At 52.2% G+C, this 27974-nt stretch overlaps 1 protein-coding gene across 2 annotated transcripts; it reads right to left on the bottom strand.

The window, feature by feature from the left end:
• Positions 1-226: 226 nt before the first annotated feature.
• On the bottom strand, positions 227-27721 carry BAIAP2L2 (BAR/IMD domain containing adaptor protein 2 like 2). Of its 2 annotated transcripts, XM_082352755.1 has the most exons (14): positions 27312-27721; positions 26127-26202; positions 25300-25386; positions 24751-24812; positions 15960-16031; positions 15619-15735; positions 14626-14772; positions 5105-5257; positions 4648-4786; positions 4258-4480; positions 1978-2136; positions 1433-1640; positions 908-951; positions 227-707 (listed from the first exon to the last, which is right to left on the bottom strand). In XM_082352755.1, exons 1-14 carry the CDS (start codon positions 27360-27362, stop codon positions 632-634), a joined length of 1614 nt encoding a protein of 537 aa, XP_082208881.1. In that variant the 5' UTR covers positions 27363-27721; the 3' UTR covers positions 227-631. The 2 variants fall into 2 exon arrangements, with proteins under 2 accessions (XP_082208881.1, XP_082208882.1); XM_082352756.1 differs by lacking the exons at positions 26127-26202; positions 27312-27721 and having other exon boundaries at positions 15619-15730; positions 25300-25325.
• Positions 27722-27974: the final 253 nt, after the last annotated feature.

Here is a 27974-nt window from a genome sequence, read left to right on the forward strand (position 1 = left end):
CAGCAGAAATGAGCCTGGGCCAGAGATGGGGGGATACAGCTTGCAGGAGTTAGGCCAGACCTAAAGACAACTTAAAATGAGGGATGTGAGGGGCTGGGAGTGAGTGAGGCCTCCCAGGGAACTGCCGGTGACATTTAGGACCTTCTGGACTCCCTTCTCCAGTGGGAGGTCTCCATCCCCACCCCATCCCACCCTGTCCCCCAAGTCAGACTCCACCAGTCCCCTGCCGTGTCTCACTTGCTTTATTTCTCACCGTTTACAAAAGTTAAACAGGGGAGGTGTGTGGGGCAGGGGAGGGGGTGTGCAAGGGGCTCCTCCCCACTGGGACAGAGAAGGGGGAAAGAGGTTGAGGGGCATGAGGCAGGCCCCCAGGGAGAGTCCGGGGCCCCTGGAGGGGAAGAAATGGTTCTGTCCCCCACTTCCGGCTGCTTTATTTTGAAGTCCCCAGACCCCAGGCCAGTGCCTTTGGAACTGCTCAGGCTGGGGGTGGTCTGGGGAAGGGCAGCTGCCCCCGGTACCAGGGCCCCGGCTCCTTGGATCCACTGCTGCTGCTTCTGCTGCCGCCAGCTCTGGGCAGCCCCTGGGCAGGTGTCGGGGGGACGACCTCAGACCCCTGGTGGAGGAAGGCACCTCAGCGGATGAGGGGCGCTGAGCGGTCATTGGTGACGGTGGGACGCAGCTTTACGGTGGCAAAGGGGTTTGTGCCCCTGTTGGGGGAGAGGAGGGGGTGAGAGGGGCCCAGGTCCCCAGCTGGCTGTGGATCCAGGGACGGCAGCTGGGCATCTGAGCCAGGTGTTCCCCCCACCTCCTGTCCCTGTCGGGTCACCTCCACTCACACCCACCTTTGTCTCCCCTCCACAGCCCTCTGCTGAGCCCGGCCCCCTCTGACCCTCACTCAAGGACTCACCGAGGGAAGAGCTCTGGGGGTTGCTGCTCCCAGGACATGAGTTTCTGCAGTGAGGTGGGGGGGAGGGCCAGGTTTGGGGAGGAAGGAACAAGCGAGCCCCCGCCCCTCCCACTCCCCAATCCAGCGGGGCAGAGGACTGGACCAGAGGCCCCTGCAGCGCCAGGCTTCTGGGAAATGAGGTCCAGCGTTCCGAAACCCAAAATGCTGTGGGTTTCAGACTTGAGGAGCCTCTGGGCCAAACTGCCATCTCCCAGGGCTAACACCGCCCCCAGGGGAGGCCTTTTCCAGTGCTCCCAGCAGGAGCCCGGGGCTCCCATCCACTAGAGGAATGCATTCCCCCCACCCTCCACCCCAGACTCAGAAGCCCATCCCACCCCTCCCTGCACAGATGGGCAGACTGAGGCTGGAGTGAGAGGGTCCCCTGCCAGACAGCCAATGGCAGGGCAGGGAGGGTTACCTGGTCTCCAGTCTTCCTGCCCACTGGACCACCCCAGGGTTGAGGGCAGACTGGGAGAGGGGGCTCACCTTGATGTCACTGGCCGCCCCCATGCTGCCCATGCTACTTCGGCGGCTGCCAGGCAAGGGTGTAGGTGCGGGGCTGGGGGTGCGGCTCGGGACCCGGCTTGGGGTTCGGGAGCGGGACTGGCCATCCCAGTAGTCTGAGGAAGCTGCGGAGTTGCCTGGCCGGTCCAGGAGGTCATCAAGGCTGTGGCTGCCCCGGAGTGGGTAGGACCTGAGCCCAGAGAAAGGAGGGACGGGAAGGGGGTCAGGGGTCAGGCCCTGCTGCAACCCCCACCCCCCACCCTATCTGCTGGGCTCCTGAGCATCCTACATCCTCCTCCCTTGCCCCTGGGTGAAAGGAGACTGTTGGCTTGAAGGCAGTCCTGAGAGGAGGCAGAGGGATGGACACAATGACCTTCACATGTAGAGAGATGGGGGTGCCCTTTCTCCAGGAGCTGAAGGAGGTTGGGTTAACTCAGGACTGCAGCTCAGAGATGCCCTTCCTGGTGGGTGGGGCCACCCCCCCACTGGAGTCCCCGCCCCTGCCCCATCTCTGACCACAGTGGTACCTGGAAGGCAGCTCATTCATAGGGCTCATGGGGTTCATGGACGTCACTGGGTTCAAGGGGTTTGTGGGATTCATGGAGGTCACGGGATTCAAGGGGTTCACGGGATTTATGGGCAGCTCCTCCAAAGGCTTCACATAGGCCTCGGGGAACCAGCCGCTCCTGTGGGGTGGAAGCAAAAGGCCCGACAATGGTGGTCAAAATACCATTTCTAAGAGGAGCAGACGATTACTGGGCACTGCTGTGTGTCAGGCCTGGCTCTAGGAGTAACTCATTTCATCCTTTGAAGGAGGTCTTTCACGACATTCAAAGCCACCCATCCAGCCTCATGTCCCACCAGGGGCTGGGGCGCCTTAGAGAGGAGGAACTGGAGATCCGAGAAGGAAAGCATTGTATCCAAGGACATGTGGTGACCAGCTTCATTCCCTACTTGCTGAGTACCCACCACACGAGGGCCCACGGAGAGCCAGATGCAGTCCCTGTTCCCCAGGGGCTCCCAGCCAGCCTGGGGGGGGAGACAGACCCGCACGTGATTACAAGGGTGAGGCAAAGGGGACCGGTGGGGGGAACCAAAGGCAGCTGTAGGGGCCCAGAGGAAGGGGAACCAGAGCCGGGGGTGCCTGGCGACCAACCCTCCACCCTAGGCCCCCTGGTCCCGGTGACCCCAGGCACCCTGCTCTTGGAGTCTTTGTCTGGCTGGAGGCTCATTACTGCATCTTCAGAGCAGCCAGGGTTGAGGGAGAGGCACTATGATCAATGCTCCTGAGCCTTTTCAGACTCCACGGAACCCATCAGATTCTTGCAGAACATCTGGGAAAGTGTTCCCCAAACAGCCGCCTTAGATCCCCAAACCCGATCAATAACATTCTCACCTATAGGTAACTGGAAGCTATTTCAAGTCAAACTGACAGAATAAAACCATTTCAGAACGTTTTACTTCTGTTTTCACCATAAAGTGCCTACTGATGAAACTTGCCATTGTTTTCCCTAACCTGAGTCACAGAAAGAATAACGATGTCCCAGGAACGCGGTTTGAGAGCTCAGATCTAGGCGGTTTTATAATCAGGTCCCCAGGAGGTTTGCTACACACCTGTTTTGGGGACTTTCAGGGCAGCACCCTGCTGCCCTCTGACGCGGGTCTGCAAAGCAGGTGTTTTTTCCACTACTCGTGTTCTTAGTCGCGTCTCTACCCACCGGCTCATCTTTCCATTCCTGATCCATGCAGTCGCCCGCCATCCACCCATCTATCTACACGTCATCCCATCCGTGCATCACCCATCCATGATCCATGTGGGCAACCACCCAAGGACCACCAATCCACTAACCCATCCATCAGCACTTGCCCACCTGCCCGCCTCTCTATCAACCCACTCACACACCTCTCCAATCACCCATTAGTCTATACACGCACCCCGCATCCGTGCATCCTCCCATGCCCCCTTCCATCTACCCATGTGCTCACACCATTACGCCCTCACCCATCCTCCACCTGTCCATCTACTAATCACATGACCATCCTGGCAAGCACCCTCACATGCACCTGCTGACTCCCCTGTCGAACGCTCCATTCATTCATCCCCTCTTCTTGTCCTCATTCATTCCTCTCTCCTTAGCCTGAGTGGGCGTGGGCACCACACAGTCTCTTGCCCATAAAGCCCTGTGGTGGGCATTGCCCGGCTCCAGCAAGCTCCCACCTTCCCCTTTTTCTCTGGTAGAAAGAGTGATCCCTGCTTTCCTCCAGGCTTACCGCGACTGCAGTGTACTCCCTCGCCTCCCCCTTCTACTCATGGTGTCAAAAGCAGCCCCAGTTTATGTTCTTTAAGGATTTCCACTGCGCCTGACTGCAAGGAGGTGAGCACACTCAGCTTGCAAGGTCCCAGCACCGCCCCTGCGCCTGGCCCCGCTCCCTGTCCTTTCCCTCCGTCAGAGGAAACTCTGGCGGACTCTCTCAGGGTAGAAGGCAAGCTGCCCCCTCTCTCAGTGTAAAGCGCACAGCAGGTGCTCAAGCAATAGGGTTTCTGTATTGTTCCCACTTGTGAGAGAACCTTCCCATTCCCCATCCTCTACCACCCTCTCAAGGGCCACCACCCTGAACTTGATAAAGAGACTCTTCCTACCCTCGTTGAATGGATGAGGAAACTGGGGTGGGACGAGGAGGGGATGGGGGATGGGTTGTTCGAAGGCCCAGGGACAGCCTCCAACCTGGAAGACTCAGTCGCAGCTGAAGCCCAGGCTTTCCGGTCCTCCTTCCAACCCACCCTGCGCCCCGAGGCTCCTACTCACGTGGATGAGCCCTCCAGCTTGCCATAGAGCCAGCCGTTCTGGGCCTCCGGCACCAGCACCTCCACAACGTCTCCGGCCGAGAAACGCAGCAGCGTGTGGTTGGCGCCCTCCGAGTGGGAGACCAGGGCGCGAACTCGCCGGGCGCCGCCGCCGCCCCTGCAGCCCGGGCGCTCGCCGAAAGAGTTGGAGCGCGAGCGCTCGGTGCTGCTGCTGTAGAGCGAGGCTGCCGAGGGGCAGGAGAGCGCCGCGGCACGTGGGTGGGAAGTTCTCCCTGGCGTCTACCCTCGATCCCTCCTGCTGCAGCGCAATCTCGGTTCCTCTTCCCGGCCCCGGGTCCCCAACCTGGGTACCTGGCCCTCCCTCTGCGCTCCGGGGGCCGGGGGTACTCACAGGCGGACGGCGTCCGGGGCAGGGACCGGCGGTCTGGCTCCAGCTGGGACGCGGATCTCGCCTCAATGGGCTCCGGGCCGTGGGAGCCGGAGCCGTGCCGGCTGCGTGGGGAGCCGAACTCTCCCAGAGGCCTCTGGGGCTGCGAGGGGAGACGGGCAGGGGAGGGTGGGGCGGGGAGGGGCGGGGCCGCGGCGCCCTAGTCCAGCCCCCACCCCCAGTCCCAGGCCTCGGCGTAGGGGTTCTCTGGCCTGCGGCCGAGCAGCCACGGGGGTGCCGAGGTCGCGCCGGGGCGGAAGGGCCGGCCGAGGGGCGCTTCGTAGAATGGGACCCTCGGGGGGAGGAGGCTCCAGGCGGAGGGCCTCAGGCCCCAGGGCCCCGCGGAGGGTGCCGGGGGCGGTGGGGGCGCGAACGGCGGCGGGGGCGCGAATGGCGGCGGCGGGGGCGCCCAGGGCCTCACCATGTCCAGGCGGGTGGGCGTCAGGCGGCCCGAGGGGTAGGGCGGCCCCAGCACGGGGCCCAGCAGGCCCGGGGAGTGGGCACGCGACGGATTGCGGCTGGCCTCCGACTGCTCCTTCCACAGTAGCACGCGGTTCTGGAGCATCCCGCGGGCCTGGCCGGGTTGGGACACGGGGGTCAGCGAGATCCAAGCAGACCCCAGAATCCCGGGGACTCAAAAGTGGCACCCTAGACCCGGGAACTCGGGCCCTGCAAGCTGAAGATGACCGGACTTTCCAGCTGGAAGGAACCAAAGATCGCTGTGGTCACTTTGGGTTCACCCGCTGGCCAGCCCTCCCGGTCTTTTGTCAAAGGCCCCTCACTTTTCCTGGAGGAGTTTCCCCTGACCCGTCTCTCAGTCTTGTGCTTTGACGGCGGCTCTCCCACTGTCTGATGCGGGGGTACGGGTGCAGTCCAGGCTTGGCTACAGAGATGGAGTCAGGTATGTGCACCTACCCAAAAACTGTTACCAAAGAACCCAGTCCCAGAACTTACCCTGGAATAATCTGGAAAAATATATTCTCTCACCTCACGGGGTTTGCTAAATGGATAGAGTGAAGCCGGCACAGGACAATTCAACTAAGCAACAGACAGTGGCAAATTTCTGATGACATCTTGTGTGCTCCTGGATCCAACTGTACTTGAAACCCTTGAACTTCCCAGTGACTAAAATAATAAACACCTTTTCTGTTTAAGCCAGTTTGAGTAGTTTTCTAAAAGAAGGCTTCCAAATAGTTTTTCCAGTCTATGCCTTTAGTCTACGTAAGCATCCCTTTTCTAGTATCCCCAATACATGGGCATCTAACTCTGCCTGAATACCTTCAAGGACAGGAAACTCAGCCACTGACAGCATAGTCCGTAACAACTTAGGGTGGGAAGGTTTTAAATGTTAGACCTGCTGTGTGTGTTAATCATGTTTTTAATTTTCTGTATTTTATGATGCTTTGACATCGTGGGGCCTTGTTAATCTGAAAAGACTGCACCTCACAGGGCTAGATAATTCCTAGAGATAGTAAACAGTTTGCTTGGAGCACACTTTTCATATGCAAACCAACCAACCCAAAACCCATTTTCCCAATCACCTCCTTCTAATTCACACACCAAACCAAAGTTTCCCCTGCCCTAAATCACCCAAGCCAGGTACCAGATAATTAGAATAACCCCTATAGCCCAGAGCCCACTGAAATTATTCAAACCATCCAATCCTAAACTTACTTAAACTTGCTTACCCTTCTTTGCCCATCCCTTCCCATGGAAACCATAACAAAGGTTCTGGGCCATGCTTTCCCCTGGCTCCTTCTGCCTCTTGACCAACCCCCAGTACTACTCCCATGTGGCCCTGCGTAGTGTGTCACGACCCTTTCTCTTGGGAAGTGTGATGTGTAATAAAACTTTTCAGTGGCATTGACCTCTCTGTGTTGTCACTCAGGTCATCCCTGGTACAATCAAAGCACTCTGCTCTCCAGTTACCAGTGTCTCTCCATTTTCTACTCCAATACTCGCTCCCTCAAGGCCAAGTTCAGGATTGTCACCTTAGGAATAATAAAAGCTTCCCTTTGCTGAGCATTTACTCTGTGCCAGGCCCAGTGTTAGAGACTTTACCTCCATTATCCTATTCGATTCTGCCAGTAGCCCTGCGAGGTAGGTGCCATTATTATCTCCATTTTATAGAAGAAGATGCTGAGGGTCAGAGCAGTTAATGACTGGCTCGAGGTCTCTCATCCAGTAAGCAATGGAGTGGCCTGTACTCGTCTGTCTTGAGGAAGCTTCCTGTGACTACATTTCCAAGATTTTTCGCTTCAGTCTGGCCCAGCTGCTGAAAATTTGATCTCAGGCAGCAAAACAGAAAGGCTCAGCGCCTCAAGTCACAGGAGCAACTAGTCCAGTTAGTGGCTAGGTGGCCGCCCCCTCTGTTGCCTTGCATAGTTAATTAGCAAAACAGCACAAAGACAAAACTCCAAAGGCCTTTGTGCGCTTGTTTCAGAGGCAGTAAGCAAAGTGAGACCATTAAGTTTTGCTTATCGTATTTAAAAAAGGGTTTTTGTCCAATCTGAAAGTGCCTGCCAGGGTGCTAGGGGGTTCTCGAAGTAATGGTCTCAGCACCGAGTCCTGGCCTGGACGGCACTCAACTTCACTGGCTCCCCTCAGCCCTGCCTTTAGGCAGTTTAGCCAGTGGTTGGGAAGAAACATAGAGGAGACCATGGGAGAATGTTAAAAATATTTACAGAGTGGAAAAGCCATTCTGGGACTTCCCTGGTGGCACAGTGGTTAAGAATCCGCCTGCCAATGCAGGGGACACGGGTTCGATCCCTGGTCCGGGAAGATCCCACATGCCGTGGAGCAACTAAGCCTGTGCACCACAACTACTGAGCCTGCGCTCTAGAGCCCGTGAGCCACAACTACTGAGCCTGCGTGCCGTAACTATTGAAGCCCGTGCGCCTAGAGCCCATGCTCTGCAACAAGAGAAGCCACTGCAATGAGAAGCCCGCGCACCGCAACGAAGAGTAGCCTCCACTCGCCGCAACTAGAGAAAGCCCGCGTGCAGCAATGAAGACCCAACGCAGCCAAAAATAAAATAAAAATTAAAAAATTAAATTAATCATGTAAGAAAAATATTAAAAGAAAGAAAAGCCATTCTAAGTATGATACAAACCCCCTAAACTATAAAAGACTGATAAATTTGACTAAATAAAAATAATTTTTTTACCATGGCAAAACTCACAATAAGCAAAATCAAATGATAAAGGACAAACTGGGAAAATAATTTGCAACTCATCACTATGAAAGGGCTAATTTCAGTAACATATAAAGGGCTCCTACAAATTCATAAGAAAAATGGAGGAAAAGAGACTGACCTGTCACAGTAAAGAAAATCAAATGGCTCTGAAACATGAAAAGATGTCAATCTCACTTATAAGACAAGCATAACAAGTGTAGAACTACACTGAGATACCATTTTTATCTTTTTGATTACCAAAAATCAAAAAGTTTGCTCGCATACCGTTGTCAAGGAAACAGGGAATCTCCGCCACTGCTGGTGGAAGTGTAAATTGGTACAGCCAATGCTTATATTCCTGGACTCACCAATCCCATTTCTAGGCATTTATCCTAGAGATGTACTTACACAACTGCAATAAACCCAGAGAAGCTGACGATGAGGTAGAAAGGCGTGTTATTGACTAGACTTGGACTAAGCAAGGACCGATTATTGGAGACAGATGAGAAAGACACCTTAGTGTACTCAGGCACTTAAGAGTTCTTTAAATCTTGTGCATTCTGCGTATAGATATACTTAACAGGTAAATATTTATGCTTCACTGTCTTAGGAGTTAGATCTTGTATGTCCTAAAGCCCAGCTGGGTCAGACAACATGCTACCTATTCCCCTGTACCTAGGGGAAGTCTGGTTCATTCAATCCACAGCTCCCTCCTGAGGGGGCGATCACTCAGCAGGAGGCAGCCAATGGAGGGGTCAGCTCTCCTCTTAATGTTGGAGGTTAACTGTTCAAGACACAGGCGGAAGGAGTTTCCTTCCAAAGAAGATGTACACATGGCCAGTGAGTACAGGAAAAGATACTCAGTATCGTCAGCCATCAGGGAAATGCAAATCAAAACCATAATGAGATACCACTCCACACTCACTAGGATGGCTATAATCAAAAGGACAGACAGTCACAAGTATTGGCAAGGATGTGGAGAAATTGGAAACCTCATAAACTGGTAGTGGGAATGTAAAATGGTGAAAGAGTGTGGAAGTTCCTCAAACAGTTAAACATAGAGTTACCATACAATCCAGCAATTCCACTCCTATATACCCATGAGAAATGAAAACACACGTCCACGGAAAAACTTTTACGTGGATATCCATAGCAGCACCATTCATAATAGCCAAACAGTAGAAACAAGCCAGATGTCCATCAACCGATGAATGGGTAAGTAAATGTGGCATATCCCGATGATGGAATCCTATTTGGCAATAAAAAGGAATGGTGTATGGATACATGCTCCAACACTGATGAACTTGAACAACATGATGTTCAGTGAAAGAAACCAGTCACAAAGGACCACATATTGTATGATTCCTTTCATATGAAATTGCCAGAAGAGGCAAATCTATAGAGACAGAAAGTAGATTAGTGGTGGCTTAGGGCCAGGGGGAATGGGAGGATCAAGGAATGACCGCTAAGGAGTACTGATTTTTTTTTTTTTTTTTTTAGCAGTAATGAAATGTTCTAAACTTGACTTGAGGCAATGGATGCACAACTCTGTGAATATACTACACCGCTTTTTAAAAAATATTTATTTATTTTGGCTGTGCCGGGTCTTAGTTGCAGCATGTGGGATCTTTTAGTTGCAGCATGCATGTGGGATCTAGTTCCCCAATCAGGAAGTGAACGTGGGCCCCCTGCATTGGGAGAATGGAGTCTTACCCACCGGACCACCACGGAAGTTCCTATACTACGCCATTGAATTGCACACTTTAAATGGGTGAATTTCATGGTGTGTGAATTATATCTCAATATAACTGTTTAAAGGAAGATAAAGCAGCTCCTCCCTGAAGGATCACTCAGTGGGGGTGGGGTAGGGTGGGAGAAGGCCGAGCCCTGAGCCCGGGGCTGGGTGCGGTGGTGAGAGTGGGAGAATGTCAGCCGAGGCTGGGATCAGTCACTGGATCCAGCCACGTCTCCCACCTCTGCTCAGCACCAGACGGTCCCTGGGATCAGAAACAGAGACTCAGGGAGGACCTGGCAAGGTAAGGACCCCGCGGCGGGGAGGCGGGAGTCGGCTGCTGGCTGGTGGGGGCAGCTGACAGCAAGCACTCGGGTCTCCTGAATGGGAGCCTTTGTTTTCATCTTTGGAGGGGAGAGAGCAGGGGCAGGAGGACCTAATCCCACTGGGCTCTTGCATATGCCAGGCTCCACCATCGCACCAACCTTCTGCAGGGGCGATTATTTCCCTCCTTTTCCAGATAAGAAAATGAGACTCAGAAATGAAATCACTTGCCAGAATTTGCAGCCAGGGCACAGTATTTGGGAAACTGAACAAGAATGCAAAGAAATGGATATAGAAACTAAACAAGACTACAAAGAAATAGAAAGTAATGGAAAGAGCAATGAGGCTGGGGGAGGGGCAGAGGAGCCCATGTTCGTGGCATCAGGAAAGAGAGGCTGGCTGGCTGGGTGGGTCTCTCTCAGATACCAAATAGAACCAGAGCCTGATATGTCATCTGGGCTCAAAGACTATGTGTTGAATAAGTGAATGAATGAACAAATGACATTGGAAAAATGCAAGGATTTTTAGGGAATGATGGAAGGATGGTTTCCCAACAGCCCTGGCCCCTCCCCTCCTGCAGATTCCATCATCCCCCTCCCCAGAGGGGTCAACAGCTGGGCCAGGCCAGGGAGGTGGGCAAGTCCACATGCAAGAAGGGTGATTGGGAGGCTTTGGCCCCTGTTGGACTTTCAAAGAAGGCAGGACAGAACTTTGACCACCAGTGGGCTGGCAGGGACCTGAGGATCTGCAAGTGAGAGGCCAGGCAACAGGGCTCAGGGGCCTGAGCAGTGCAGTCACAGAGCATCTTGGGTAGGGCAACATCAAGTGTCCCTCCTGAGTGTGGTCTGAGAGGGGCTGCTGGCTTTCCTGAGTTCCAGGCATCCATAGGCTTGGGCAGCTGCTAGCCCATAAGGTACTTCTTTGTAACTTAGAAACATGTTCTGTCTGGATGGACAGAGCCTGGTGGGTACACATTTGGTAAGAGAATGGCCTCTTTTTTTTTTAATTTTCTTGATAAATTTTAAAAAATTGAAGTATAGTTAATTTACAATGTTGTGTTAGCAAAGTGATTCACACACACACACACACACACACACACACACACACACACACACACACATATATATATATATATACATTCTTTTTCAGATTCTTTTCCATTATAGGTTATTACAAGATATTGAGTATAGTTCCCTGTGCTATACATTAGGTTCTTGTTGTTTACCTTTTTTATATATATAATGGTGTGCGTATGTTAATCCCAAACTCCTAATTTATCTCTCCCCCCACCCTCTGCTATCGCCTTTGGTAACCATAAGTTTGTTTCTATGTCTGTGAGTCTATTTCTGTTTTGTAAATAAGTTCATTTGTATCATTTTTTAGATTCCACATATATGATATGACATATATCATATCATATATCATATGACATATATATGTGGAATCTAAAAAATGATACAAACGAACATATGATATTTGTCTTTGACTTACTTCACTTAATATAATAATCTCTAGGTCCATCCATGTCGCTGCAAATGGCATTATTTCATTTTTTATGGCTGAGTAATATTCCACTGTGTGTGTGTGTGTGTGTGTGTGTGTGTGTGTGTGTGTATATCACATCTTCTTTAGAGGATGGCTTCTTTAGAGGATGGCAAAGGTAATGATGCTCCTTTCTTCAGGCAAACACAGTCTGCACCAGTATGTTCAGCTTGGAGAGCAGAGCATAGCTCTACTCTCAGCCAGGCTTCCTTGTGCAGTACACAACCTGCACAACCTTCCCTAGCAGCCATGTCTGCTGTGGCTCTTCACATGAGAGGCTTATCCCTCTCCCTGAGGCTGAGTGACAGCTGATGTTTGCAAAAGGAAAACCTGGGGCAGAGTGTGGTCCCACTGGGTAGAGATTGCTCCATTCTCCTGTCCCCCCCACATTTGCCAGCACCACTTCCTGAGCCCTTGCAGTTCAACTCAACCCAGAGTGGGAACAGGACCATGAGGAGGCAAAGGAAGGAAACAAGGCACCTAAGAGGACCCAGTGGTCAGCGAGGAGAACACAGCAAACCACCCCGGCAGCTGAGAGGAGGGAGTGACAAGCTTAACAAGGACTTGATAAGGGTACTTACTGCAAAACAAAGACCTTCTTACCCAGACAACGCATGATGTTAAGATTTAAAATTGAACAGATGAACTAAAGAGAGGACAGTCCGGGGTGGGATAGGGCGGGTGGGAGGGAGACGCAAGAGGGAGGAGATATGGGGATATATGTATATGTATAGCTGATTCACTTTGTTATAAAGCAGAAACTAACACACCACTGTAAAGCAATTATGCTCCAATAAAGATGTTAAAAAAAAAGAGAGAGGACAGTCCTGTTGAGAACAGAATCAGTCGCCTGCAGATCAAGGAGGAGAAATATCTCAAAATACAGAGCAAGAAGAAATGAAATAGACATAGTGGGGGAGAAGATGGTCATAGATGTGGAGGCTCAAATGATTGGAGTTCCAGAAAGAGAAAAGGTAATGATGGCAGAGAGATAATAATTAAAGAAACAGAAGAGGAAATAGCTCCCCAGACCTGAAGAAAGACTTGAGCCTGCAGGCTGAAGGGCCACCGACAGGCACTCATCTAGGTGGTACCTGGACAAGTTCCCGAGTCGCAAGGACACAAAGAAAATCTCCAAGCATCCATAGAGAAAGAGCCTGTTACTTAAAAGGGAAAGGAGACAGACCAGCACCTGACTTAGCATCTACAACACCGAGCACTAGAAAACAGGGGCAAATCATCTTGGACCATGAGAAAAAAAAGGCTGCAGCTCCTTCAACCAGCCAATATGCCCTCACCAGCAGGGTAAAAGTGAGACATTTGCAGAGATGCAAGGATTCCGACAGTGTATATGCAGAAAATACTCATGCAAGTTCTCCAGCCGTGCCAATTAATCAAAACAGAAACCTCAAGACAGTGGGAGGTGAAAAGGATTGAAAACAGTGGTAAGCATTGTATGTGATCCTATGTGTGGTGAAATGTTAGTGGACGATGGTGGTGCACTGGCAATGGTAATACATGTAATCTAAGTACAGATTCTTGAAATAGAAGGGCCACGCTGCAAAGAAATGACTAGTGAGGGTCTGGAACTAAAAGTCCTGAAGTTTCTTGGCAAAACCAAGAGGTGGTGGTTTGGGAGGATGAGAAGAAGAGTAAAGACTTTACAAGCCTCATCTTAGAGCACCAGGGAGGGCAGGAAAATCCTTCTCAAGGTCTCCTCTTATGGGATGAGGGGAGCAAAGGACCAAGTAGTGTGTGTGTGTCGGGGGCATTATTTTTTGAAAAACATAATAGACAAATATATATGATTATGAGGGTCACAGAGTGAGGTCATCATGAGCAGAGATGAAAAGAACAATAGGCTTTCCAAAATAATAAAGGGGAGAGGGATGTGGAATTAAATAAATTAAATGAATCTCAGCTAAAATTGTGGTAGGGGCAGGCCTGTAGGGGGAGCTCACATACCCTGCTATGTAGCTTCAATTATTCCAAGCAGGAAGAGAAGCAAGCCTACATCTCCCACAGGAAGTTGTTGCCTACTTTGTTATCCAGCAGCAGCAGAAAACTTCTCCCCCAACCCCCACCCCTGTGACAGCCCAGCCAATCAGACTGTAGCAGCCCAACCAATGAGAAACCTCCATACTTTAGACTCCCAGCTTCCTCCAATGGACTCTTTGGTTATTACAGCCCCTCCCAACTCCTCTCTTTTCCCCATAAAAGCAAGCTGTCAGTCCCTGTTCTCTGGGTTTGCGCGTGGTCGGCCATACGTCGCATAACGTGAATTGCAGTTCCTCTGACTATTCCTGAATAAACTTGCTTTTGCTGGTAAAATAACTGGCTATTATATTATTAAAGTTGACAGAGGAATGTATATTTTATCAAACTGACGAGAACAAGAATGGGAGAAAAAGAGGAAACGATAAAGTAAATACAGTTAACTCAAGTTATCCAGAAAGAATAGAGCAGGTATATCAGTTGTTAGGTTAAACGGGAATGAACTGAATTCTTCTATTGGAAGACATAGACGGTCAGACTGGTCAAAAGTCAAAACTGAGCTATAGCTTTGTAACATAAAACAAAGATAAGAAAAGAGAAAGTAGGAAGGGCAATATTAATGTAAAAGTGGAATTAAAAGTATCAGACTGGATTATGAGATATATACATACATGACAATATTTACAGAGAAGGTATAATAGTCAAGTCATAAACCCCACAGCACTAAACAACATGGCAGCTAAATGCAGAAAGCAAAATCCACCAGAAATACAATGGTCTGGCAGATCAGACAAAGCAAGACCATAGAAGATTTAAATATCATGATAAAATTAATAGACAGTAATTGAATAAACCTATGAGTTAATGATTTTGTGAATAGTGAGTGTATGTAAACAGGAATGAAAAAAGTAAATGGTCCATACATGAATGAATAAATGCAGGAATTAGTTAGTGAATGTGAGAATTTTTAAAAATCATGACTATAAATGAATGAGTATGTGATGATACGAATAAAGAAATAGATGGAGAGAGTAAATAAGTAAAATAAATATCTACAGGGTGGAAGGAAAGAAGGGAATGGGGAGGAAGGGAGGGGAATTCCCACGCACAGCCAGCTCACAGAGAGCACAGCCCCCAGAAGGCTTCATTTAGCTGTCCCCCAGCCCCAGCTCACCCGGCCAAAAAACTGCAGGAAGGTATTGGAAAGCAGCAGGTGCTTCTCAGCCAGGAAGCGGTAGCGCCGCTTCTCTTCCAGTTCAGCTGCCCGCTGACTCTCAGACACGAAGGCCTGCATCTGCGCGTGCAGCCGGTTCACGCTCTCCTGGGGGAAAAGGGGATTCTGGCTGGAGGCAGGGGGTGTGTCCCTCATCCCACTCCCGCGAGTGCCAGCTGTCTGAAGCCTCTCTCTCCTTCCTGAACCAGCCACCTCCTCCTGGAAGCCTCCCCTGAGCACCCAGCCTGCCCTCGCTTCCGGGCCTGCCCTCCCATGTGTATCCTCATCCTCATGAGCCTGGGTTCTGCCTGCCCTCTGGCCCGGGCACTTCTCCCAGGTAGGACTGGTGTCTGAGCCATCCTTCTGTCTGTCCCCAGTGCCAGGCACAGCGCCAAGCACAGAAGTGAGGCCTAAGAGAGTTGGTTTAATGAAAATGCAAATTAATTGATTAGTAACCCCCTACTTGGGAGCGAAGATTCCAAAGAGGAGAGATATGAGCTTATTAAAGGAGCCAGAAGAGCGGGCAGGAAAGGAGATAGAGGTCTTGGAGACAGAGGCCAAGGATGGGGCCCTGAGCTCAGGAGGAGGGGCTGGCCTTAGCCAGGGGGCAGGAGGGAGGGAGAGGGTGGCGGGGCTGCTGGTGGATTCTGCCTTTGCTACCTTGATCAGGAGCAGCGTGACTGAGGGCCTCAGGTTTTCTCAATGAAGTAGGAGAAGGCAAGGAGGCCAGGGGAATGTGGGGAGGGCCAGGCAGTGACAAGACAAGGAGCGGCGCTGAGGGTGTCCCTGAGACAGTGATGCCCACACGCCAGGGCCTGGCTGACCTCTCCAGCTACGCTTGCCACACAGGGTGGGGCAAGACACGCTCCTGGAGTTGGGCCGGTGCTGGGTGGGAGAGCTCCAACGGGTGTTGGGGGTCCCCTCGGAGCCCGGTGTTGTCCCCAGCCCCTGCACCTTCATCTCCCGCGCATTCTTGTCCCTCTTGCGCTCCATACGCCACAGCTGGGACATGCACTTCTCCAGGTTGGCGGCTCGGTGGCGGTACTCCATCTCGTAGTGCTGGCGGCTGTCCTTGGATGGGGTGGAGAGAGGAGGGAGACCCCCGTGTCAAAGAGCTCAAGGCACCTGGCTTATGGGCCAGAGTACTGGACAGGGGCAGGGGGCTCAGCTGGGAACATGTATAACCTGGGGCCAGTCAATGCCCAGCGCTGGCCTCAGTGTGCCCATCCCTCAAAAGGGGAGAGACGGTCCTGCTGGTGATGGGCTGGGGGGCCAGGATGCGTGGCCAGACTCACTTTGATGAACTGCATGTCCAGCTTGGTGTTCTTCTCCATGTGCTGCAGCAGGTCTCCATGGAATGTCTGCACCTGTGTGGAGTGCAGGGTGGGGGTGATCAGGGCGGCCCTATCATCCCCAAGCCCCAGCGTTCCTTGCACTGCTCACTCCAGTACATTGCCCACTGCATTCCTAACACACCAGGCACCTCGCCAATCATCAGAGAAGTGGGTAAAACAAGAGCACCTATCTGGAGGGAGGATTAAATGGTTAAACATACAAAACATTTAGTGCAGTCCCTGGCTTGAAACACATCCTCCATAAATGTGTCGACGTCTTCCGGTTCTTAGTCTCAGTCTGTGCCTTGATTATGCCTGGAATTTCCTACCAATCTTCAAATACCAGCTTCACTGCCCCCTCTGCTGGGAGGCCCTCCTGACTCCTCAGGCAGAATTCATCACTCTCTCATTTTGTTTCTGGCATGTGTACAACTTGTTTGTTCATTGTTCGCTCCTCCAGCCATAAGATGGAATTTCTTGCCAGGCCCCTGGTCATAGCCCGTTTGTATGGGCAGCATGAACCAGGTCTGTCCCATCTCTGTGTCCCCGGCACTGTGGGCTGGGCCTGGCCCAGCGAAAGAGCTCACAACTGTTGAGGGCTTTACTGGGGTGGCAGTTTCCCGGGACAGGTGAGAAGGAGGTGGCTGACCACCTGGGTGACCAGGAGGACCAGGACGGCTATTGGGCTCAGGCTCAGAAAAGCTTCGTTCTAGCAGTTTTGGTTCTGCCTCCAATTTGCCCTGTAACTTTGGATGAGTTGCTGCCCCTCCCTGGGCCTCAGTTTCCCCATCTGTAATGGGAAAGTTTTGCCCAGATGGTCCCTAAGGTCCAGCCCTAGAACCCAATGAGCTTGATTCTGTGGGCCTCGGTGGTCAGCTGGCACGTTCCCCTGTGTCCCCCATCAGTGCTCCCTGGGTCACTCCGTGTTGTTAGGACATCAGACCTAAATCCTTCCATCTGTATTCTTTGCAAAGAGGAGCATCTCCCATCCTGCTGCCGCCTCTGGGGACACTTCCAACTCTGCTCAGCCTTCTCTGTCTGCCTGGCCTTTCCCCTCAGGAGTCCCTGCTCAAGAACCCTGGGTGGGGGACTTCCCTGGCAGTCTAGTCGTTAAGACTTCGCCTTCCAATGCAGGGCGTGCAGGTTTCGATCCCTGGTCGGGGAGCTAAGATCTCACATGCCTCGCGGGCAAAAAACCAAAACATAAAACAGAAGCAATATTGCAACAAATTCAATAAAGACTTTAAAAACAAAAAAAAGAACCCTGGGTGGATCCTGCCTCCTGCCACGGGGGTCCCCAAGCTGTGCTGTGGGAGCTCTGTCCCTCAGGAAAAGGAATGCTGGTCATCAGGAAAGACCAGTAAATTATAAAAGTTCTCAGTTTTTCTTCCACAGTTGTTTCTGAAACCTTGCTAACTGCTGGTCTATAAGGGAGCTTGGGTGTGGCCCCCTCAGGACTAGCCGGGCCTTAAACCCCTAAGTGTGACTGCCAGTGTGTGTTTTCGGTTGGGGGGGGCACGGGATCAGTGTTACAAGCCTCTCTGAGTCCCTATTTCTGCCCCATGGGGGCCCTTTTCTGCTGGATCCAGGCAGTAAGGAAGTGAGCCTTCCTGACCTATACCTGCGGGACCTCCCAGTTCAAGGTTCTGCTCCAACACAAGACATATGTTCCTGAAAACTGCCACATCCTGCCAAATCGCCCAATATAAACAACAGGGCTTATGGAAGATGCAGGGTTGGGGCTGATGCTCAAAACCCAGGCAACTTGGCAACCAGAGCACTAATAGAGACGGTGAATGGTACCTGGAGAGATGAACTTGAACCACGCCTAAGGCCATGGAAAATATTAAAAATGCACAAAACCAATAGAATGGACACACTGGCAACACCTGAATTACTGCAGAGCTGGCATGCTGAGGTGATGCAGGAGGAGGTGGGGCTGTCGTGATGGTGGAAATGGGAGGCTGCGACACCCGCCCCCAGCTGAGAGACCTGGGAGGCTGGGAGTGCTTGTCCTTCCCAGGGAGGCCTGGGTGCAGGAGCTCTTTTAAAATGTTCTTAAAATACAGCCTGAAGGGCTATTGCTGTCAGTGCAGCAGACAAGTTGGGGGCTTTACCCTTCTTCCTAATTCCTAATTTTCCCCTCCCCTTGCCTAGGAAACATCACTTATGAACAAGCCACCTTCCACGTCATAGGATACGGCTCCTGCTGCTTCTAGTCACGTAGGGACTAAGTCACGCCACGGAAACATGCATTAGAGCGGGACAGGTGGATTATAATTCTTCTCATTACCAGAGCTTGGCTGTGATCGCCAACAGCATAGAGGACACAGACCCAGGATGCCCCAATCAGACGGGGCCCAGGTATCAGTGGGTTAATGGAAAGTCGTTGTCAAGCTCCCAAAGAAATGGATCTAATAAGATGTTGATACTTGAAGAGAACTTTGAACTCTTGCTGTGGGGGAACCACAGGACTGCCTATAATTAGCCAGTGGCTTCTGAAACAAGGAAGTCACCAAACCCAGGGCAGGCTGAGGAGTTCCCAGCAAGTCGGAACAGAGGCTGCCGTGCCCTGCTCCCCTCCCCCTGGGACACGCTCCATTAGCGGGGTCCTGTGAGCCCCTCAGTACAGAAGCTGAGAGCAGACCCACTGCTGAGAACATGCACGGTAAGTTCTATGTATTGAGTTATTCCAGTAACTCGAGAAATCCTTTTGCTTTTGATACAGGAAAATCCCTTTGAAAGGATTGTCTCTGTGGGCTGCCCCCAGCTCCTTTCTTCCCATTTGCTCTTGAACACCCTCCATCAGGCTCCTGCCCCACCACGCCAGCAAGAGTGTTGTTCTCAAAATCACCAAGATGGCACCTCGCTAAGCCCCATGATCAATTCTCAGGAGTCACCCAACTTGCCCCTTCATCATCATTGGACACAGTTGGCTACTCACTCCTCCTGAGACAAGTTCCTCCCTCAGCTTCCAGCCCACCACCCTCTCCTTGTTTTCCTCACATGCCCCGGCTGCCTCTTCTCTGTCCTTTGCTCAGTCCCCCTCATCTCCCTGGTCCCCGAAGGTTGAGTTGCCCCGGGGCTCAGCCGTGGGCCTCTTCCCTTCTCTATCTACACCACTCCCTTGGTGAGCTCATGCAGTCCACTGGCTGAGGCCTCCCAGATGTATGTCCCAGCCCAGATCCTCCCCCAAACTCCAGTCTCATCCATACGACAATATGGGCTACATTCAGCCAAGAGGAAGAGACAAATATTGAAGATAGGCTATGAAGGTCTAACACACAGATAATAAGGGTCCCTGAAGAAGAAACACAGAGAAAGAGAACAAAAAAAAAGTCTAAAAATTGTAATTCAAGACAAGTTTCCTGAAATTAAAAAAAAAAGAAAGATTTCAAACTACATATTGAAAGAGTACACCACATAACTAAGAATATTGTCCCAGACTGATCAATATCAAGGCATAGTCTGGAAAAGTTACTAGATTTAAGAAAAAGAAAAAAATTGGGCACCTAAGGCAAAAAAAGCAAGTGATTTACAATGTAAGAAATAGATTATCAGACTTTTCAACAGCAACATTCAAGATGAAAGAAAAAGAAAGAGAAAGAAGGAAGGAAGGAAGGGAGGAAGGAATGAAATGTGAGCCAAGGATTTTATATCCAGCAAATCTGACTTTCAAATATAAGGAGAACAAGCTGTTACCTTGGTGTCAGAACTCAGAGAACATTGTTCACACGAGCCCTTCCTGTGGGGACAATCAGAACAAGGCCAAAATGACGAGCAAGACATGGACATGGGGTTTGAGATGAACATTAAATATGTAGTTACTTGTAAACAAAGATCAATGAGGGTGAAAGGGGAGCAAGCAAGGTGCAGCAGCTCTGGGTCCTGACAGTGTAGACAAAGCGCAGCTGCAGATACTGAGTTTTTCACACATTGAAGATTTGTGGCAACTTTACATCGAGCAAGTCTATCGGTGCCATTTTTCCAACAGCATTTGCTTACTTTGTGTCTGTGTCACATTTTAGTAATTCTCTCAGTAGCTCAGACTTTTTTATTATTGTCATAATCTGTTATGGTGATCTGTGATCAGTGATCTTTGATGTTACTATTGCAAAAAATTACAACTTGCTGAAGGCTTATATGATGGTCAGCATTTTTTGGCAATAAAGTACTTTTAAATTAAGGTATGAACATTGTTTTTTTTTGACATAATGTTATTGTACACTTAATAGACTACAGTATAGTGTAGACATAACTTTTATACACAGGGAAACCAAAAAATTTGTGTGACTCTCTTTATTGTGATATTTGCTTTTTTGCAGTGGTCTGGAACAGAACCCACAATATCTCCAAAGCACGCCTGTATTTTGAAAGTGGGGAGAGGCTGGGGAGAGCAAATGTAAAACAGATTTTAACAGTTTTCAGAAATCATATTGGTGGTGGTAGAATTACTATCATTATTCAGAGACTGTTGTGTATATGTAACATGAGATAAAGCAAACGGTAACTATGGGATATTCTTATTCTTTCATTCTCTGTATCCTTAAGAATCAGGACTTTTTTGTTTTTTTGGGCTGTGCCGCACAGCTTGCAGGATCTTAGTTCCCTGACCAGGGATTGAACCCGCACCCTTGGCAGTGAAAGCATGGGGTCCTAACAATTGGACCACCAGGGAATTCCCAAGAATCAGGATTCTCGATGTGGAACAAAAGAGATACTGATGGAATAGGGAAGAGGTTAAGTAAAAATCTAGTGCTGAATCTGAATTGGAAGTATCAGTATGAATTTATGAAGTGTTCTATCTTTAACTATATATATTGTCACGTATGTATGTGTATATATATGTTTGTACAAATGTATGTATGTATCTATGTATATATGCATGTATCTAGGCATCTATCTATGTATCTAGGCATATGTAGCATATCTATTATATGCACATACGTATGTATGTATGTCTGTATAGCACTGGCCACTGAAAAAGCCTAGGAGCAACGATCAACCCAATGGACACCCCTAGTGCCCAGATTATGGTCTTGAAATACCACTTTCCACTAAAAGCAAAAAATAAACACAGGGCTTCATGGAGAGATGGCTGATTCTATGTGCAGGGCAGCAAAGTACCAGATAAGGGCAGAACATCTTGTCAGGCTGGATAGCAAGGAGGCTGTCCGAACCATGAGAGTTATGCCAAAGGACTCGTGTGCCAGACTGAAGAGGCTTCTGCTGGTCAAAGAGGGGACATTTTCAACTTCAGTGAAATAGTGATTGCAAAGGAGTAAAACACAACAAATACGTTTAGATCTATGATACTGACTAGATACTAAAAAATATTATAATGATGGTACTAGTAAAAAAATAAAGCTAACCGGTCCCCTTCAGAGGATGACAGGGAGCAAATTCATGATCTTGAAAGCAGACAAGGCAGGAATAAGCCTTCATCCTGTCTTTCCCATAAGAAGCGTGCCCCTGGGTAAAAAATAGCACATAAGAAGAAACGTCTCTTTAGAGAAATATTGCAGTTCATAAGTGAAAGAGCAGCAGAATAGCAGCATCTTGTAACTCCCACGTATGAGTGGATGTGGACACACAGCCTCCATTGCTGTTATTGTCACAAGGTGGCAGGAGCCACATGCCTCCTGATGGAAGAAGCCAGCACCCACTCTAGTCTTGCCAAACGGATGGAACCTGAGTCTGATCAAGCTTCTGGGTCCAGAGGACAGAGGAACAAGCTGAGCTGCATGAGGAGTGTTTGGAAAACCAACAAGTCAAAAGGTCCCAGGCCCTTCAACAGATAAATGGTAAGGAAAAGAAAGGGATGGAGGGGGAGCCAGTAGATTAAAAGAGACTTAAAGACATATTTTAAAAAAGAGAGAGCAAGACAAATTCTAGCATCCAGGGACATACAATGGGTGATCAATTACGAAGAAACACAAGGCAGTGTCGGACCAGCAGTCACTTTTGGAGGAAGAGGGGGTCTGTGATTTGATGGGGGCATGTAGAAGGGCTCCAGGAAAGGCTGGCCAAGTTCCTGACCTGGGTGGGAGTTTCAAAGGTGGTTTGCCTTATAATGATTCATTAAGCTCGAATTTGTTCGGTGACTTTCTATGCCTGTATTTTAGTTTACAATAAAAAACGTTTGGTTTTTGAAAACCAAAGGTTTAGTTTTGTTTTTTGGTTTTTTTTTAAAATTTTATTTATTTATTTTATTTATGGCTGTGTTGGGTCTTCGTTTCTGTGCCAGGGCTTTCTCCAGCTGTGGCAAGCGGGGGCCACTCTTCATTGCGGTGCGCAGGCCTCTCACTATCGCGGCCTCTCTCGTTGCGGAGCACAGGCTCCAGACGCGCAGGCTCAGTAATTGTGGCTCATGGGCCCAGTTGCTCCGCGGCATGTGGGATCTTCCCAGACCAGGGCTCGAACCCGTGTCCTCCGCATTGGCAGGCAGATTCTCAACCACTGCGCCACCAGGGAAACCCCAAAAGTTTGGTTTTGAAAGCTTGAGTCAGATCCTGTCATTCCTTTGCTCAATACACTCAGAGGCATGGCTGCAGTTCTGACAATGCCCACAAGGCCAGGCCCCTTTAGCGGCTGGTCATCTCCACGCCGGCCTTCACTGCCCCCACTCCAGCCACATGGGCCTCCTCAAGCCTTCCCATGTGCTGATCCCTCTGCCCAGAACACTCTTCCTGCAGGTGTCTCCCACTCACTCCCCACCTCCATCAGGCCTCTTCTCAATGTCACCTTTCTAGTGCTGTTCATCTTGAGCATCTGTTAAAAATTGCATCCCTCCAATACTTTCTACCCCACTTCCCTGGTCTATTTTTCTCCATAGCTTATTTTGCATCTAACCCATCACATCTGTACTCACTTACTTGTCCTGGGTTTTGTCTGGTGCCCCCTTGGGGAGAGCAGGGGGTTTTGTCTGCTGTATCCCCAGTGCCCATAGCAGTACCTGGCACAGGGCAGTAAATAGTTGTCGAATGAATGAGCCCAAGGGGTAGGTGGCCTCTGGTGTGTTCGGCCCAGTATGGCTCTGGCCAAGGGCCCTGCCCTGTTGTCACAGCCAAGACACTGGTACCCAAAGAGGGCAGCTCTCCTTACAGAGCAGGCCTGGGTGACACTCGTCCGCGTCCAGCCCAGGTGTGCCACAGGTGACATGGAGAGCCATCAAACACAAGGACAGGAAGTTGCAGGCTGCCAGCGTGACCCATGCTCTGTAACTCCCCGCCCAAGCCCCAGGAGGTGGCACGGGCTTAGCGCTAAGCCTCAAAGTGCCTGGGAGAGGGACCCAGGGTCCTGGTTTTGAGTGTAGCGGATGCACGTTTTCTGCTGGTGAATTTGTTCCCCATTTCAACATGGTTACCAAACTGATGAGTATTTTATGGTGTCCCAAAAGAGTATCCAGACCTCCAGTGGTTTCCCACACACACGTTTGAGAACCGTGCGCTTCCACGATTAGTTGAAATTTCCTTCCGAACTTTCCAAGGTTCCTCACACCCGGCCCCGCCCACCTTTCCCTGTCTGCCTGCCTCGCATCCCCGGCTCGCTTCTGCCCGATGCCACGCTCTGCGCACGCTCAGCCCACGGCAACCTCTGGAAGGCCCTCTCTTCTCCTCTCCCTCTGGCCCAGCCCTGCTCCCTTTTCAAAGCTTATTCTTTCCTTCCCAGTCAGTGAAGCCCTGCTTGGTGCCAGGTCCCTGTCCCAGGCCCTGGAGTTACAGAGAAGACCACGTCCCAGCCCTGGCACAGCTTCCAGTCTTGGCAGGGATAGAGACGGGGGTAAATTCTGCTTCTAATGATCATAGCTAAGGTACATAGAAGGCTACAGGTGCCAAGGTCAATAGTTTATACTTATTAATACAATTAATGCTCACAAGAATCCTACAAGGCAGTTATTATGATTATCTCCATTTCACAGACAGATACACTGAGGCATAGAGGTTAAGTAGCTTGTCCAAGGTCACAAAGCCAGTAACTAGTGGAGCTGGGCTTTGAACCCAGGTGCTCTGGCTGCAGAGCTGGTTTTCTTCACCACTACTTGCTAAGAATGGATAGAAGCATCTGTTGAAGTCCAGAGGGAGGAGAGACTGAACTTGCCCAGGAGTCAGGGGAGGCTTCCTGGAGGAGGGGGCGACTGTGCTGGCCAGCAGGGGTGGGGGTGGGTGGGTCCTAGGCTGAGAGAACAGCGTGACAGCAGCCCACGGTGGGGACGCCAGGCGTGTCTGCAGAGGGCAGCTCTTCCGGCTGGCTGGGCTGTGACTGGGGGTGCCAGGGAGGCTGCTGGCTCAGCAGGACCTGGAACCCCTTAGCGAGGGGCTGGGTTTAGTTCTGCAGGTGGCAGGGCCGTGGGAGGGTTTTCTCCTAGGTGTGTAAGGTCAGATCACTGGCTGCTCCCTGGGGAGGCAGTTAGGGGCAGGGCCTGATGCACGTGGGTGACGGTCCTTTTGCTTCCTGGCTCCTCCACTCACTCTGGAATCTTGGGCGAGTGGCTAGATCCCTGAGACTCAATTTCCTCCTCTGTCAAATAGAGATAGAAATGGCACCTGCCTCCCAGATTGCTGGAGCTTGAACAGGATGTGCAGGTAAATGTGCCCAGCAGAGCCGGGCCCTGGCAGGTGCCCAAAAGGGCAGCCGCTGTTGTCATGTCACCAAAGTCCTCTCTGAGGAAGGGTGTGGAGCCCCTTGTCCCCCATAGAACGCAGCCCACTCTCCCAAGTGACCCCTCCAGGCTGTGGGGTCTGGGACTCACCACCACCTCCAGGTCAGAGTTCAAGTGCCGCTGGGTGTCGGACATCTGCACCAAGATCTCACCTGGAGGCACGGAGAGCAGCAGCTTCAGTGCGGGGACCTACCCTGCCCACCCTCTTCCCACCAGAAGCTGCCAGAAGGGCCTGCCCAAGGCTGGATTTGGGGACCAAAGTCCAGGGATTCCCCATATGACTCAGGGCCTCTGGCAGCACCTGTCCTAGCCCCGGCAAAGTCCTACAGGGAGGGGAGCGGAGGGGCCCTGGCTCCAGAACAAGAGTCTGGGCTCTGGGCCTTGGGCTGCAAGACCTGTGTCTTTGGGGGGAACTTCCTGGAAGGGCCAGACTGTAAAAGGAACCCTCTCTGGGACCTGAGAATGGGGGGTCAAGGCCGGTCCCGGGCCTGAGGGGAGGCACCAGGGAGGCAGGCAGAGGGGGGTCTGGAGCCTGGAACACAGGAGGTGGCCGGGGTGGGGGGGAGGGGGGCTAGGAGGAGTGTCCCCCAGGCCTAAGAAGATGAGTGGGGGAGATGGAGGGGAAGAGGCGTGCCTCACCCAGAATCTGCGAGGTGGAACTCTGCAGGGCCTGCTCCCCGATCTTCTGGATGGCGTTGAAGTACACTTCTGCCGCCTCAGACAGAGCTGCGTGGAGAGAGGGATGCGTCCAGCCCCAGACCCTTCCTCCATGTGCCCCTCCCCACTTCTGGAGGCCTCTCCTTCTGGCAGGAGAGAGTGTGGAGGGGATGCCTCGGGCTCTGGCGTAGGTGTGTGTGAGAGGGACGGGGTGCCCTGGGCGGCGTGTGTGGAGAGGTGGCATTGGCCAGAGGAGGGGGGGTGGAGGAGGGGGGGGTGAAAAAGCAGGGAATGGGCTCTACCTGCGGGGCAGGGCGCAGGGCAGCTGCCCCCAGTGCAGGGCCTCGGCCTGTGTCTGTCTGGGAGGGGGCGGGGTGCAGGCATCTGTGTGTGCCCGGGAGGGTGTGGGCGGGTGTGTTGTGAGGCACGAAGTGGGGCTGGGGGTGGCATGGGCTCAGGTCACTGCTGTGAGGACTCTGAAGTCCTAAAGGGTGGGGAGGGATTGGGTGACACTCAGCTCTGGGTGTGTCCCTGGCTTGTCCATCCGGCAGGTGGCCCACAACCCTCTGCTGATTAGCTCTGCGGGTGCGGCAGGTGCTGGGAAACGGGGGAGATGGGAGCTGTTTGCACAGGCACTGAGCGAGTGGCGAGGTCTGGCTGTAGGTGGCTGGAAGGGGGGCTGGTCAGGGTGCCAGGCTGGGGGTGCAGAGGTGGCCTGGGTATGGCAGTGGGCTCAGTGGCAGCATCAGGGTGACATAGAGAAGTGTGTGTAGTTGGGGTTTTGAGAGACTGCAGGGCCTGGCACTCACCGTGGAAGGCCCGGAGGTAGTTGTTCCCCAGGTACACCAGGTTCTCCAGGGCGGGGTTGAACTGCTCCATAATGCTCTGGAGTCCAAGGGTGGTGGGAGGGAGGGTGGAGATGGGGAGAGGAAGACGGAATGATGGGCCTCAGGATCAGGGCACCCCCAACCCCAGTGAGAAGCCTGACTCGGGGGAGCCCACCTAGAAACCTGGAGTCACCCAGAATTCTGGCTCTCGGCTGCAAGGAACTCAGAGGCCAGGATCCAGGCCGGGGTCCCCTTGGCCAGCTCCAGATCACCACCTGCCCAGCGGGAACTTGCGCCTGGAAGGTTCTCCTCCCACTGGCTGAAGCCTGTGGTCTGTCACAGCGCCCAGCTGGGCGTGGCTCAACGCTGCCTTGAGTTCAGCCACCTCAGGGGCAAGGGCAGACCTTGCCCTGCTCAAAGAAGAGCCCCTGGGGAGCAAGACTGTGGCCGGGTCCCTTGGGCCGCCGCAGGCCATGGCCAGCTGGAGAGCACCCTGGGTAGAGGACCTAGACTTGGGTCTTGATTCAAATCTCAGCAGCCCCTCTTCTTCCCTTGGTGACTTTGAACTAGCTGTTTAGCCTCTCTGGCCTCAGTTTTCTTATCTATCAAATGGGGTGATTATTTTCTACCCCAAAGATAGGGTGTTGTGAGGTTTACATGTTGCAAGGGTCCTGCACACAGGAGGTGCTCAATAAATGTCTATGGAGACTGCAGCAACCCCCCTGGAGTCGAGTAGGAAGTTTGAGTGAGGGGCTCAGAAACCAGAGAGAGCCAGAGAGACAGAGACAGGGAGACACAGAGAGAAAGAGACAAAGAGAGACTCCCCTACCCTGGGACGGCCAGGTGGCTCTTCGGGCGGGCCCCCTGCTCCCAGCTAAGGCCACCCTGGGCCCTGTCCTGCTTCATCCAGTGTTTGGGAGTCTGTCTCAGCAGTCCGGTCACTCACTGGATGAACCCGTGCTCTGGGAGCCTCAGGTTGGGGCTGGAGTGGCCGACTGCCCCCAGGGACCCCCACCCCCATGCCCACTGCTTAGCCCAGCCTGGTTCTGGGCCTTCTTTCATGAAACAAGCTGCTGCTATGCTCACTCTCTGTCCTCCAGAGCTGGCTGACCTTCGAGCCCTGGGAGAGGGGGCGGCAGCCGGGGCCTGGGCCACGCACACACTCACCTTGTAGATGGCCATGGTGGACCTGTAGAGCTGGTCCATCTCGGGGGCCATGGAGTGGGTGCACCCGGGCACTGAGTAGAAGGCCGGTGGCACTAGCAGGGCTGGGAGCACTGGGGGTCGGTGCCCTCCAATGCCCACTGCTCAGCGGGCTGTGAAGGAGGCTGCAGAGTGGGACCCGGAGATGGAGGGCTGGCCAAGGAGGAGGTGGCAGCTTAATTATTCACCAGCCAGGGATGTCAGAATGCGATCTGGGGCGTAACCAGACCCGGCGGGGAAGGCATTCTGTGACGCGGGCGGGTTCGTGTGACCTGCCCTTCAATTATTTACCCCTCCGAGCCGCGGACTGGTGGGCACGCACGGATGGCCACTCTCCTGGGTCACCTCCTCTTCAAGGAAGAGCCTCTCCCAGGCCAGCAGGGACCCCTAGCTCTGGGGGACCCCCACCCTCCCACCTACCTACACTGGGCAGTGCCCACCCTATTGGGCTCGAGCTGTGCAGTGACCACCCCCGGACCCTCCCTGGCAGTCCGTCCCTGCAGGCGGAAGTCACCCACGGCTCGTCACTGTTCTCAGGCCCCCTCTCTGCCCTGAGCCCCTCAGACCTGCAGCCCAGGGGCTGAGGCTCCTACGCCCGCTGTCCCCCCCCCCAGAGACGAGACAGCA

The sequence above is a fragment of the Balaenoptera borealis genome, assembly GCF_965194805.1.
Source record: "Balaenoptera borealis genome assembly, chromosome: 13".
In the NCBI taxonomy this organism is placed as follows: Eukaryota; Metazoa; Chordata; class Mammalia; order Artiodactyla; family Balaenopteridae; genus Balaenoptera; species Balaenoptera borealis.

Coding starts and splice junctions, on each gene's coding strand:
- BAIAP2L2 (XM_082352755.1), bottom strand. CDS start 27,362: ATGGCCCCCGAGATGGACCAGCTCTACAGGTCCACCATGGCCATCTAC. Junction 26,203..27,311: donor CCACCATGGCCATCTACAAG/GTGAGTGTGTGC, acceptor CTTGGACTCCAG/AGCATTATGGAGCAGTTCAA. Junction 1,641..1,977: donor ATGAATGAGCTGCCTTCCAG/GTACCACTGTGG, acceptor CTCTGGGCTCAG/GTCCTACCCACTCCGGGGCA.